Source organism: Protopterus annectens, chromosome 13.part0, assembly GCF_019279795.1.
Source record: "Protopterus annectens isolate FY-2018-M chromosome 13.part0, PAN1.0, whole genome shotgun sequence".
NCBI lineage: Eukaryota > Metazoa > Chordata > Ceratodontiformes > Protopteridae > Protopterus > Protopterus annectens.
Window position 1 is genome coordinate 384,985,895 of NC_056747.1, and position 14,237 is coordinate 385,000,131.

A 14,237-nucleotide genomic window follows, 5' to 3' on the forward strand; every position below is an offset into this window, starting at 1 on the left:
GAAACAAAACCTCTAAAAGTCTAGGAAAATTTATCAAAATGATGATGTTAGTTTTAGGCTACATAGGAAAAGAAAAAAAGGAATGATGGCTTGGGTAAGAGCAGGTCAATGAAAAAGATGAAGGAGGCCCCTTGGTATACACAACTCTAAGTACCCACTCCTAGGATTATAATGATACGCAAACACGAACTAAAAAAAACATCAATACTGTGTAACAAAATATTTTATTAAGCAAACTGGTACAGAACACTTGTTAATCAAACTATAAACGTTCCTGTAGAGAGAAACTGTCAATGATATGAACAAATCATAAATAATAGTAGTAATATCAAGTGACTGGCCACTCATTTTCTGTACCAAATCCTTAACCTCTTCTCTCGTTTTATTTTCCTCTGAAGTTGCAGGACTCCATACAGAAGGGCCTCAGCTGTAGGTGGGCAGCCTGTGAATGATGACAAAATATACTTTAAGCCCAACATGTAAAGAACCCTACAACAGTTGTGCTTAGTACAACAAATATTTGCTACATAAGCATTTCAGCTTGCTTGCACCTAATCCATGCATCCACTGGTGACTTGTTCCTATACTGTTCTGCATCTGTTTACAAAACTACAACCAGCCATGACAGTATATATTGCTGTTTCCTTGCAGTGGCCATCATGCATACCTGCTAAAAGTGCAACAGCACTGAAGTAAAGATTCAATACAAAAGCACATGCCACAAATAAACATGCAAACCTTCTAGGACTGTTTTTTTTTTTTTTTTTTTTGCATTCCTAACCATTTTCCTGCAACAAGCAAAAGGCATACTGATTAACTGCTGGTGAGGCCCACTGCAGCAACATGTGACCAGTGTATTACTCTAGTAGAAAGCTATCCATCTGCCCACCCCAAGATAATCAACACTATGACTAAACAGTAAACAAATACTTGTTTACAGCCCTTTGAATAAACAATAATCTTGAAGTTAGATTTTGAAGGCCAAACAGATTTGTTCCTATTAAAAAAATATATCTTAAAAGACATCATGCTGACAAAAGGCAATGTATCAATGTTACTGAATTCAGGCACAAATGTATTATGTCAGAGAATAAAAAAAAGTGAATGAGCATCTTAATCCTTTCTGTGAGGAAAGGATGCTGGCACCAGAAAGCCTTCAACAGAAGTCAGGGCATTTTTTCCTCTGGTACCCTCTCCAACATCAAGCCCCCTCCCTTACCAGCCACTCAACTAGCCTTTTTGTTCTCCCTGGGGCTGACCCCTACAATGAGCCAGGAGTGGTACCATTATCAATGTGGAGACCAGAATTTCTCTATGATCCCAACACCCCACAAAATGCCCACTGTGCACTCTCCCTGGAGGGTGTGCAAAATGCACGACAGACCAGTTGCTCATTTACACAAATGATATAAGCTCACAGATAACCTCACTCACCAGAATAAAACACACTGTACATATTTTTCCAATACTCACTGGAAAAATCTATGTCCATCCCAGACACGTGCCCCACTCCCACCCAAGTGACAGGTGAGTGGACACAGCCCCCTCACTTCTCTCCCTTCCCAGGCAGCGCTAGCAGGTACCTAAGCAGCTAATCAAATTTTTGGTCACCAGTGTAATAGTCAGGGTTTTATCTGTTCTATGTCAGTGCAGGCAGGACAGGACCTTATTGATGACCATTTCTGTACGAATATAAAGAAATGACAGAACTTAGTTTTAGGTGTATCTACCTCTAAATGTTGCATTTACCTCACTGCACATTTATACCTCCTGGGAGAAACAGTACAGAAAATGGTTGCAAGAATGCAGAGGACAGCTGTGGAGCAAGATTTTGAGAGTCTTTCCTTCTCATCGATTAACAGGGTCCTGAAAAAAGCATGATTTACTTTGGAAGACAGGGTTGTGCTTATGTCATCCGTAAGATTTAAAATAATTAAAGTATAATAACTTGGGTAAGTTTGAAATCACAGAAATGTGTAAACCTGGAATTAATGAAGACTGCATTCTCTTACCAGCCAGTTCCGAGTATCACAGGTGATGGCATGCACACAATGTGTATGACAGTATCACCTTCCCTGATGTGGGTTGGAACTGGAGAAAGATGCTTGCAAAACTGGCCAAATGTGTCATTCATGGTGCAGCATGCAAAATCCCTAGAAATCCAGTTTTTCAAAATGCAAAATCGTCTCAAAAGTTCAACAAGCTGGCTACAGGTGAAGCACAGTAAACAGAGTAAGCAGCAGACAAGTCATCCTGGCTGAGAACTGTAAATCTCAGAACTATGCTTTTCAGCTCCCACAAAGCAATATCCTTTCAATCTGCTGCTCCTTACTAATATATTTGCAGCCACTGCTGACATGAACAGCAGCACATTAAGAAAACTACCAAAAACAAACTGAATGTAATAAAATAGCTCACTTATATTTTACTATTCAAATGATTAAAAAGTCCTCATAGCCCCAACCCCACCTTGTAAGAGTTAGAGCTATTCATGCAAATATTATTATTCCACACAGATTAAAAAGACAAAATCATTAATGGGACTGGAGGGGAGGGGACACTTACCAGGAACATAGATGTCAACTGGTACAATCCTGTCGCATCCTCTCACCACCGAGTAAGAATAATGGTAGTAGCCACCCCCATTAGCACAGCTGAATATGAAAAGAAAAAAGCAATTAGACTATTTAAAAAAAATAACTTCCAAGCTGTCAAGACAAATTATCGTTATAGCTATTGTAAGCCACAGGTCACGATCAGCAGACAAAAAAAAGACAGCTTTTGCATTTACTCAGTTCCAGTGCAAGTATCTGCAAAAAAACTATTAACTGCAACCCTTGGTCCTGTCCATCCATATGTAGCAAACGCAGGGGGGAGGGTCTTCTTCACAATATACATTTTCATTAAATGATGAATATATCTGCATATATAGAAACAAAATAAGAGAACAATGAATGGAATATGAAAAGTCTTCAGTTAGCAATAAATGTTTCAGCTGGTCTTTAGAAGCCTGCAGCTAAGGACTACTTTTTTTTCTTACATTTCCATGGAGAAAAGCTGATTATAGGGCAATAAAAAGAGCCATAACACTGATTTCTTCAAGGCTAAAATTTTATGTTTTCTGAAAGCATGCAAGTTGTTTTCATATCTGGGATGGGAATAAAGATAAAAACACCAATTAGTTTAAGTAGGAACACAGGCAGTAATATGTGTTTTAGCATGGAAAACCTCAACTTTAGGTTAGATAAGGCCTATGTTTGTAGCGGCCTATTTGAGACAAGTGTTCCTATTAGGAGGGTTAAAATTCACTATTTGAAGATGTACATAGTTTTGTGCGTTTGTATTTGGTCAATAAGTTATGGAGGTGTAAAGGGGGAATGTGTTTTTTGGGGATTATATATATATATATATATATATATATATATATATATATATATATAAAAGCTTGTAAAATGTGACATAGGTTCAACAGGAGAAAGAGAAAAATGTATGAAGGATCAGCCAGCCCAACATTAGTGGATACATGCATCACCAAAGCTGGAAGGAGACATTTACAAAAGCAGTCATATACAACAGGTGGGAATAATGACTTATAATGGCAACACTTTCCATATTATCTTGGAAAGTGAACGATATCAAATGTATACACAAAAAGGATGTTAAGAAATGCAGAGTGCAAACAGCAATGTTACAAGAAACTTTTTTTAAAATAACTGAGCATGTCAATTTGAGAAAAAGGATTTCAGGATGCATATTCAGCAGAATATGAGGGACAAATGAAGTGAGGAGTACTTAGTATTGGAGCTCATCTAGCAATTAATATGATGGAGGGAAAAAAATAATGGCAGATTTGTGGTAGTAAGGGGTTGCTGGCAAGGGATGAGGATAACACAGGTGTGTATTTATTCCACCTAAAACTGCTAGAATGGATTTTAAGAAAATTGTGGGAGAGATAATCAGCTTTCAGCAGAGAATTTTACTTCTAGGTGAGGACTACAATTTGGTTTGCAACAATGAGGATGCACCTTGGGGGCCTAGAAGGGAAAATGTAATGAAAGAGGGTAGATTTTTGACGAAATTTATGAAAATAATTGGTATGGAAGACATGAATTCAGTCACAGGAACTCAAGAGAATTTACAAGTTATTCACCAGGGCTAGACTAGATAGAAATTATATTTCAGAGGATCATGTGCATTTAATTGAGAGCTTCAACACACTACCTCAGATAACTATTTCAGAACACGCACCAATAATAAACAAAGATAAAAATGCAGGATAACTGAAGTAAAAAATAGACACTGCACCTTCCCTACCTACCTGTTAAAAAAAAAAAAAAAAAAGAGAGAGGAATTTAAGGAAGGAGTAGTGGGAGTTATTACGGAAGATAGAAAGTACTACAGTAGTAATAACTAGTGAGTGGGATAAAATGAAAGTGGAGTTTAACAGGGTACAAATAAACGATATACGGTTAACAAGCAACAATTATTATTTAGAGCGGCTGACAAGGAACTGCAGAATAAGGGGAATCTCACAGAACAAAAGAAGGTACAAGTGCAGAGTGCTAAAGAGAAGACAAAGGATTATCTGGATAATGTGCATGAGTTTAGAATAACTGTGGTTAAGCAACTTTTTTTTGATAACTTAGAGCACATTAACTTTTAGCACAACAACTTAGGTACTCAAAGTTAAAAAGGGTCAATGCCAATCTTAAGGAGCCTATAACAAGAAAAGTAATCAGAGGTCCTGTAAAAGTATGAGATATTTTGGAAATTTTATAAACAATTATATAAAGCAGATAATCAATGAACTCAAGAAAAAGGGCAAATGGAAATCTTTATGAAAGACTTAAATATGACGAAGTTAGAGGTGGATGAGGCTCAATAATTAACAGTTAAGGTAGGAGGAGATGAGATAAAAACAGTGATGTATAACCAATATGCAGGAAAGCCTCTAGGAATAGATGGCATACCAGTGGAAGTGTGGAACCTAGGAGGAAAGAACGTGATAAAGATCTGGCAAGTTTTAATAGTATTTTAAAAGGAGGGGAAGAACCAACATCCTGGAAAAAGCTGTGGTGGCTGTAATGGCTAAAGATGGTACAGACTCATCAGATCCAGCTTCTTGTAGGCTCATTTCAATTTTAAACCATGATCATAAAAAGTGTTTATGTCTATAATAGCTAAAAGTTGTTGCCAAAATTGATAGATATGGATCAATGTGGTTTTGTGGAAGGGAGGCAAAGGGTGACAATATCGATAGAACAATGATGATCCAGATGGAAGCAGAAAGTAAGAAAATACCGCTGTTCTTGCTGGACTTTGATGCAGAGAAAGCATTCAACTGAGTAAGCTGGGATTATATGAGTAAGGCAATGGAAGCATATGCATTCCCTGATATAATAAGGTAAATCAGAGGATATACAGTGATTGGATGCAAAAATCAAAGTGAGAGGGTTCCTCTCCGATGAGTTATGTCTGAACAGATGAACTAGACAGGGGTATCCTCTTTCCCCTTTGCCAATGGTTCTAAATATAAACGCAAACAAAGAAATTAATGGACTCAGAAATTCAATAACTGGTATGGTAGCCAAGAAAAGTTGACTATTTGCAGACATTATTTTACACCCGATAAAACCAGAAAAAGGACATCTCTGTGCTCTGGAACACACTCAGAAAGTTCCAAGTTTTTGGGGATATAAAATATAAAACAAAGGCTATAGCTGTAAACTATATACCTACACATGAATTGGTTCAGCAATACACATTTATGGGACATGATAAAATGAAGTATTTAGGAGTATGGGTCAAAAAAGATACTGTTGTGGCTTCTAAGTATATGGGGGAAGAGAATAAAAAGACAATACAAAAAAATGAGACACTGGAAGCTCTTGCCTATGAATATGGATACCAAGATACAAGCAATAAAATGTTTTTAGTCCCTTTTGTTTTATAAATGGGTCAGGCATACTTTTATCAACCAGATTTGTGGATAGTAATAGAGTTTAAGGATTTTATCTGTGAGGGGACGAGTCACGTGGGATAAGCTGATCATTAGAAGAGAACAAGGTGACAGGATTACTGATCTGAAGGGATGTTTTAAAGCTACACAGTTAAGGCTCTTATACATAACACAAGCAGAAAGTTTCAATTCAAAGTGGAAATGGATGATGATGATGAAGCAAGGAGATTCTGATAAGGATTACTCCAATTAGGGGTACAGAGAATAGGGAAGCAGGTACTGGAATTTATTGGAGGAAGCTGGCAAAGGACCAAGGTATCTGGAACAAAATTACAGAGGGACAGGTAACAGAATGAGAAGAGGCCAAAAAGACATTTTGACTGCAAGCTAGAGTATAGGCAAAGAATAAGGGATAGGAGAATCCCAAGTGAAAGATCTGCACTGGATGAGTTTTAAGTTGAATGTAGAATAGAAGACGCTGTTAAAAAAAAAAGAAAATTAACAGGGCGCACAAAATACTGCACGACAACTATAGGACATCAAATCAGAGGAGGTCAGAAAAAGTCTAGAAGATTTAGGATTTTTGCTTGGACTGTTTGCATAGGTAATTTTTCTACAGGTAGCTGGTACAGGTGTGGTAGGGAAGAAAGACATACCTGCAAGCACGTTTTCGGAGTGTAATGATTTGACAGACTTTCTAAATAACCTACAGAGTACTCTGTCAAGAATACTGGGGTGAGCAAAGGAGTGTAACTAAGGAAATGGTTTTTGAGCTTGATACAGGATTTTAATTGACAGACATAGTAATGCCTTAAGTTTAACTCTGCCACAATAGCAATTACTAGAAAATGAGAATCAAATTTAAACCAGCAGTACTTGAAGTCATAAATATTACAAAAATAAAAACAGAAGTGGGATCTTTAGAAAAGGATAAGAGCAAATTACATAGAAAAAATGGAAATTTTGGGAACAAGCACATGCACAAAAATGTTTTGGAGGAGGAGGAATGATATTTAAGAGGAGGCAGGAATTGAACAATTTAATGTTGAAATGATTATATTGTATAGAATAATATATGTGATGTACAATCTAAGTGTAAACCTGTTAATATAGTTTGTTTACTTTTATGTAAACGTAAGTTTGGGTAGGTCACAGGTGATAGCCACTTACTTTTGCTAGCAATGTGTGCATGGTATGTGATGTTATTAAGAACAATTAGGATATTCTCTAGACTGATCCTATAGGTCGCCAACCCAGTTTTACTTTCAGGAATAACAAATCTCTTAAGAACCAGTTATGTTACAAATCCAAGGGTAGACAGAATGCTGTACAATCTGACAGAATGGGTACGTACCCATGCAGGAGATGTACGGCTTGTGTGTGTATATATGGTGGGGGGGGGGCGCTTTTGTATATCCACAATTAGGCTTTGAGATTAGCACCACTTTATATGTTGACTGCCATACCAAGCACATTGTATATTTTTGTTTCTGTACTATCTATCCGTTTTTCATTTTACATAGGCAAAACAAATAGAGCCTTCAAGGAGAGAATTTTAGAACACCTAAGAGACATTAGGAATGCGAAGGAAACAAGTGCGTTGGCCATGCGTGTTGTGAAAGAAGGCACTGCACATAAGTTTAAATTTTTTGTTCTAGACGTCATACACGATAGTATTAGAGGTGGTGACATCAATAATAAGACCGAATCAGTGGGACAGAAGTGGATTATACGTTATCAAGCTGACAAACCACCAGGTCTCAATAGTAAGGTGTCTCTGAAGCCCTTTTTAAAAGCTAGCACACTGAAACATTGACCAAGTAGTACCAGGCTTATGTCCTTGGTTTCATATATATATATATATATATATATAGATATATATAGATATATATATATATATATATATAGATATATATATATATATATATAGATATATATATATATATATATATATATATATATATATATATATATATATATATATATATATATATATATATATATATATATATCTTTGCTATATTTTTTATTTTATATGTCCACAAGATTGGCCAGTTTTATATATATATTTTTAGACAGATTTTATTATATGTATATATATATATATATATATATATATATATATATATATATATATATATATATTAGTATATTTAAATGTTGATACATTTTAGAATTTATATTTGTTTATTTATTTAACATTTGTTGACCGGGAAAGTCCGACTAGGTTCCACAGATCCTGTTTTCAAGCAGAGGCCCGGGGAGAAATGCTCCAGAAGCAGGTCTTTAGAATGTGGGAGGAAACCGGAGTACATGGAGGAAACCCACGCGAACGCAGGGAGAACATGCAAACTCCGCACAGAAGGTACCCTAGCTGAGAATCAAACCGGAGAACCTCTTGCTGTGAGGTGACAGCATTAACCGCTGCACCACTGCGCCACCCTGTGATGTGATAGACCAGAGTCAGTTTTAATTATGTACTTAGCAATTTTTGAGCTGCAATGTATGTTTTATAGTGTTGCTGATTTGCACACTGATGTTAGTTTCTTCACTGCTTAGACAAGGCAATGAATGTGTTAAATTGGTTCAGTGATTAGTGTGCTTCATTGGCTGCTTGAATGTTTAAAGATGTGACTTGAGTTTTAATATTTTGGTCTGAGGAAGCGGATGTAATCCGTGAAAGCGCTTACCTTGTTGTGTTGCTATTAAAGAGTGCTGTGTTGGAACCAGTTTGCCTTTTTTTTCACTATTTCGCTGTTTGCTACATTGGTTCCTTTATCAGTTCAGAGGTTTGTTCCAACTTTACTGCTATTTTTTTTTTTAGTATGTCTGCATAAATAAACCTAGATTGTGGAATGAAACAGTCAGCTCTTCAGTTGGCAACAAGTCTTTGGTGTTGTTTACTCAAAATGAAGTTTCTGTGCTACTGTAATAAATGTGGACTTTTTCCTCACTGATATGACTTATTTGCATTTGTCTGAAATTAAAATCTGACTGGGCAACATAAATAAATACATACAAACATAAAAAACCTTTTACAGTGGAAGCCTGATGAGAAAAGATCCACTAGCAACTTGCAGTAAATAAAAGTCAGTACAATGAGATATACATCAAGTTTCAATGAATATAGTACAACACAATTCGATGCAATGAATGAATGAAAGCAGCACAATACAACAGAGAGAAGAAAGCAGAAACAAAGGAGAACACACAAAATATAAATGCTTTGAAAAGACAACTGAAACATCTATATATACAACAATATGATAAAATATCAGGAGTATAACAGAACTTCTACATGACTGTGCTGGGTAGTAGTCAGACGGGAATATAGAGTTTGTTGTGTTGTGGTGCCGATAATGCTATTACAAGTAGTGTCAAGAGGTATTGTTTCAAGGGTAGTAAGGATGAAAATAATAATTTAGGGCAAGTTTTAGGTTGGTTGTAAAGAAGGGCAGCTGAAAGAGTTAGTGACAGCAAAGTGAAGTTAAACTAGTATTTGTAAAATGGGAGAGAGGTTGTCTTTATACAGATAAAGCCAATAAGGCACTGCAGACTATTTACAAGTAAGGGTTTATTGATCAATTTAGAAATTTAGAGTGTAGCTATGTACTTATATGATTACTGGTCATTTTAGGCACTTAATGCAATATGAGAACAAAAAATTGTGAAACGCTAACATGCACCTTCACTACAGTAAAACCACTGGGACTGTGAAGCCAAACATCTAGAATTTCATACAAGAAAAATTGGAGATGTAGTGGAGTACTACTACACTCCCAAAATAATCTGTGGTCACCCTGCATTTTTTTCAGGTATTCTGTATACTACATCCCTACTTCCGCAATTTTTTTCCCAAGGGGGAGTACTGGCATAATAGTTAAAGTCTTAACCCCCAAAGACACAAGGTATAGGGCTCAAGTCTGACCTCTGGTTATTGGCTAGGCTTGTAACAGTCTGCAGACTAATAGCCTAGTACTTACTTATGGACCTTGTATGAAAAACACAATTGTCTATCATAAACAAAATGAAACATTTGTCTATTTACTGCCCTTTGAAAAAGGCAATGAAAAATAGAAAGAGTAGTTGGTAGCCCCACACACAGAAGCATTGTCTGCTGCCACCTTAGTGGAGTGAGGAAAGAAAATCTTGGTCCAAAAATTGTTCTGTTCTTCATACTGGAAGAAATGCATGCTGTGTTCCCATGTAGCCCACATCTGGTAATAGAGTAGGTGCAGCAGTTGATGCCAGTTTGTTATTTAATGCCACGTGGATACCCATTCAATGGGATTTTCACTGGCATCTTAAGGACAGGACAAATGTGCAAAAATAAAAATCAGGTGTTGGTGCAGAGGGGACGGATCCATTACTGTAACCCAGGTAATTGGGAAACAGCTACCGGGTCCTGCACTGGAGGAGTCAGGTAGGCAGGGAGAAGAGCAAAGGTGCATGGGCCACTTGCCAGCCCCAGGAGGTAGGTTGGGGTGGGGTGCACCTATTTGGTGGTGCAGAGAGACAGAGAGAGAGAGAGAAAGAGATAGACTGTGTACAATATCCCTAGTGAAGGTCACAGCAACAACCACTAGTGCCTCCTGGGGAAGGCCAAGACTGCTTTGAGGAACTCCTCTTGTGGAAAGCGAGGGGACAGCCTCTGAAGTCAGCCTGTTGCATGACCTCTGCTGGTACTATGCCAAGTGCATGTAGAAAACTGGGCTCAAGCAAGGAAAAAGCTGGGCCTCCCTTGATGGCTACCTAAATAATGGCCTTTCCTGGCTTACTGTTGTCCCAGGTGATGGTGAATGAATAGTTCTATTGGTCGGCAGACATCAGCTGCTCACACCCATCACCCCCACCCATTACTTCAAGCACCAAAACTGCTAAATGAACTTTGGTCATCTGGGGCTAAGGACTGGGCTTTATTCTTCTCTGCCACAGGGACAGGCCAAAGTCCAAGTCTTTGAACTGTGGGTGTGTGTGTGTGTGTGTGTGTGTGTGTGTGTGTGTGTGTGTGTGTGTGTATGGTGGGGTGTGGGGCTCATCTAGGAGGCGGTGTGAACTTTCTCACATTCCTTAAGCTAACACATTCCAATTCTTCAGATCATGAACACACATGGGAGGTAAACAAAGTGCAACTTTCTAAGAAAAACAAATACTTGTTTCTTCCACAGCTGTACTACTTCAGAATATAGTGCGAGAGAGATGGCTGTACAGACACAGCACAGCCTCAGCACCCAAAAAGGGGAGGGGGCTTTACAGGGGCTTACTCCTTCCCATAAGCATATTATTGTGTGTGTATTTTTGGTCATGAAGTGTTGTGATAACTTTCACAATAAATAATTTCAGTGACACTGACATTTCAATAACATTTTTCGTTACTTGTAATTCAGCACAGAGTCTAAATAGGTTCATAGGTAGGTACTAGGCTATTGGCCCTAGGGCCCATACAAGCCTAGCCAAAAAATGTACCCTGGCTTTCGCCACCCAAGAAAATTATTTTCCTGTGCCCCTGTCGAGCAGAGCCACAGAAGTGATCCCCAGGGTGAATTTCCCATTTCCTATCCAATCATCAAGAATTTTTCTTGAAGAGTGCTAATGAGGAGCTCTGTTTGACATAGATAGGTAGTCTGTTCCAGAGTATGGGAAGTCTCTGGGGCAGGAATCTATCCTTCCAGCATGTTCTGTTTATTGTTTTGACAAGGTTTAGGTCCCTAGAGCGTGTAGCTCGGAGGGATTGGGATTTCTTTAAGTGGAGCATGTCCACCAGCTCTGGGTTTGACATAGCTTTGTATGTTAGGCACAGATCGCCCCTGAGTAGGCGATATGCAATGGAGTAAAGCTGTAGTTTTTTGAGACTGTCTGCATAGGGCATCTGTTTGAGGCCAGTAATCCTCTTTGTGAGGTATTTCTGTGGTCTTTCCAGTTGTTGTAGGTGTCTTGTGAGGTACATACCAAAAGGGGCGTTGTACTCTATAAAGGGTCTAATGAGTGATGAGTACAGGGGAACAATGACCTCTTTTTTTCTGGATGAGAATGCTTTTGTGATGAGATGAGCCACGTAGAAGGATTTCCTGACCACTGTGGCGATGTGATTATCAAAGGAGAGACTACTGTCCACCTGTGTCCCAAGGTCTCATCACATTTTCGGCATTAAGTAGACTACCAGCTATGTGGTAGTTCATGGGTACATCGTTTTTACCAAAGGGGATGACAATACACTTTTTGGCATTGAGCTTCAGGCCATGGCTTTGACGCCAGGTATCTGTCTCAGTGAGGCCCTTTTGTAGTTTGTCCACATCATTAGGAGTTTCAATTATGGCTCCTAGTTTGCAGTCATCTGCAAACTTTGCTAGCCAAAGGCCTTCTGTGTTGGCCTGCACTTCAGAGAAGTGGCCTGCACTTCAGAGAAGTAGATACCAAACAGGAGAGGACCCAGGACTGAACCCTGTGGTACTCCACTTGTCACTGGTCTGATGTTGGATTTGGAATCCGCTACTTTCACAGTGTGGGTTCTGTCCATGAGCCAGTGGGCAACCCATCTTGTGACCTAGGGATTTATACCTAGTTTAGTGAGCTTATCTAGAATTCCAGAGTGGGGGATGGTGTCAAAAGCCTTGGTGAGATCTAGATAAGCTGTGTGAACCATTTTACCCTCATCTATGGCTTTGGTGACTGCTTCAAAGAAGTCAATCAGGTTTAGGAGACATGATCTGCCTTTTACAAATCCAAACTGGGTAGGGTCCAGAGTTTGGAGATTCCTATTGTCTTTGTTTATGAGTTCCACGATGATACGTTCCATGGCCTTGCAGACCAGGCTCGTCAGGCTAATGGGGCTGTAGTACCCGGGGTCCGTCGTGGCTCCCCCTTTGTGGAGTGGGATAACCGTCGTGGTGCGCCATTCAGTGGGTACAAAGCCTGAGGTGAGGCTATGATTGAACATGGTACTTAGGTAGGGTGCCAGTTCATTCTGTAGTTCATGCAGAACGCAGCCTGGGATATTGTCAGGTCCCATGAATGCTGTGTTCTTGGCTTTGGAGAGTGTTTTTTTTTACCTGTGCAGCCGTGATTATAGGAACTTTGCATTCTTCTGGTATAAAGATGGGCCCTCTAGGGGGTGAGAGGGGGGTAAAGTTAGCACTGAACCTATCTGCTAGGATGTTGGCAATATCAGTTGGTTCTGTATATTTAGTGCCATTGTGCTGTAACTCAGAGCAGATCTGAGTGTTCCCATTTAGATTCTTGATATAGCTATAGAATGCTTTGTGGTTGTCTTTAGAGTCCGTGGCAATTTTGTTTTCGTAACTAGCTTTGGAGGATTTTATGAGGGATCTCAGCTTCTTACTGAGGTTGACCAGGGAGTTCCTCCAGTCATGGGATTTTACTCTTTTTGCAACAGTTTCTTTCTTCTGTTGTAGAGTTTGTTTATGGCAGAGGACCACCAGAGTGGCTTCCTTTTTTTGGAGGATAACATCTTGGTTGTATTAGGGATAGCATGATCCATGCACTCGTGTAAGTGCTTATAAAGTGCATTTGTGTAGGATTCGGCAGTCATACCTCTATTGTCCGTCTGCATGGGTGTCATGAAGTTTGTCACTTCTGTCTTAAAAAGTGTGAAGTTGGCTTTGGAGAAGTTTTTTTTACAATAGTTTCCCTAATTAGGGGTGGGGGTGGGATGTGGATGTCTAGGCTGATTAGCTTGTGGTCGGATCTGACCAACGAGGAATTGACCTCTGGTGTGGAACACCGGTTTCCCATGTTGGCAATGACCAGGTCCTAGGATATTGCTGCCCCTGGTGGGGGTGTGAATAAGTTGATCCAAGGCGTTGGAATTTATGAATTCTAGAAAGATTAAAAACCTCAGCTTTGGCCAGCTAACATCTAGCTGTATTCAACTGGACGTATAAGAGAACTTAAGTACCTTTATCTGCACTTTTTTTCAAATACAGTATTTAAATTGATTTAACTGTGTTGCATGATTATTAACTGAACTGGAAGTTTTGACTCTGCTCTTCAGTTAGTGCTGCTTGAATTTTATTATTTGTTAGTAATTGCAGGTGTGGGGAAGATTAATAAAAATCTGCTGTTACTGTACAGCACAAGAAAAACATTTTACTGAAACCCTCTCTGCTCATTTGTATTTTTGACGATTCAAGGCTTAAAAGACTGTTAGTACTCCATTGTTAAAAACACATCAAGCCATCTTCAGAGTCAATGTTTTACCAAGAATAATTCTGAAGAGAAAACTACACAAGAAAATGAGATTGTGCAACAATGCTACTGC

The 14,237-nt window shown here is 38.8% G+C and overlaps 1 protein-coding gene across 1 annotated transcript in view; it reads right to left on the reverse strand.

Annotated features, from left to right (window-relative positions):
- Positions 1-205: 205 nt before the first annotated feature.
- The window catches only part of NDUFS7 (NADH:ubiquinone oxidoreductase core subunit S7), a 169,659-nt gene continuing 155,627 nt past the window's right edge, over positions 206-14,237 (reverse strand). Inside the window, exons 7-8 of the mRNA XM_044054005.1 lie at positions 2,566-2,654; positions 206-442 (exon numbers count right to left, since the gene is read on the reverse strand). Coding sequence (XP_043909940.1) covers positions 345-442; positions 2,566-2,654 — 187 coding nt within the window. The 3' untranslated portion in view covers positions 206-344. The remainder of the gene's footprint in view (positions 443-2,565; positions 2,655-14,237) is intronic.